Source organism: Lipotes vexillifer, unplaced genomic scaffold, assembly GCF_000442215.2.
Source record: "Lipotes vexillifer unplaced genomic scaffold, Lipotes_vexillifer_v1.1 scaffold587, whole genome shotgun sequence".
NCBI lineage: Eukaryota > Metazoa > Chordata > Mammalia > Artiodactyla > Lipotidae > Lipotes > Lipotes vexillifer.
Genome location: NW_006790779.1, coordinates 347,713 through 348,492, shown reverse-complemented (window position 1 = coordinate 348,492; position 780 = coordinate 347,713). Strand labels below are relative to the sequence as shown.

Here is a 780-nt window from a genome sequence, read left to right as displayed (position 1 = left end):
CCCCCCCCCCCCCCCCCCAAGGAGAGAACCAGGCTCTCCCTGTGACCGAAGGCAGCCCAGGGGGTGCCGCCCAAGCCAGGCCCCCGGGTAGCCACTGTAACCAGGGTACACGTGTCTCCTGGCCCTCCCCACCTCCCGCCTCCCTCTGCCACCGGTCACCCCGCCTTGGCGGGGCACCACCTACTCTTGGCTTTGCTGAGGTGCAGGGAGTGGTCGGCGACCGAAACCCGGGACGCCTCCCCCGGGTACACTTGTCCACCCGCGTAGAAGTGGCACTCCTCTTCGCGGGTTCGGGGCCTCTCCTCCGCCTCCAAGCCCCTCAGAGCTTTGACCGGCAGCAGGAACAGCAGCAGCGGCAGCAGCAGCAGCTTTCGGCTCCGGCCAGGGGCCGAAGTCGTCGCGGGTAGCGGCGGCCGCGGCGCCTCCATGACCACGCGAGGGTAGTCGCACGTCCCTTGGCTCGAGAGCTACTTCTCCAGCCGCCAGGTAGTCACAACCCCGCGCCGGACGCCCGCGAGAGCTGAAGCGCGGCCTACAGAGAGCTGCCCCGCCTCCTCACTCCCCCGGCCCCTCCCCGCTCCCCCTGTCCCTCGCTTCCCGGGCTCCCCACCCCCACCCCGCCCCGCCACGTGGGTGTCAGCCCCGCCTGCCCAGCTCCTGCAGGCGTTTGCGCATGCGTTCCGGGGCGGGCCAAGGCTGGGAGCTTAGCCTAGCTCTGCAGTGGCATCGCCCGTGACTCTTGTGCTCCCGCCCTTGCGCTGGGCTAGACGTCCTTTCACG

General features: G+C 70.8%; 1 protein-coding gene across 1 annotated transcript in view; it reads right to left on the bottom strand.

The window, feature by feature from the left end:
• The window catches only part of PRDX4 (peroxiredoxin 4), a 25,679-nt gene extending 25,165 nt beyond the window's left edge, over nucleotides 1–514 (bottom strand). Inside the window, exon 1 of the mRNA XM_007463959.1 lies at nucleotides 185–514. Within this exon, the coding sequence (XP_007464021.1) occupies nucleotides 185–428 (244 nt within the window). The 5' untranslated portion in view covers nucleotides 429–514. The remainder of the gene's footprint in view (nucleotides 1–184) is intronic.
• Between the last annotated feature and the right edge of the window lie 266 nt (nucleotides 515–780).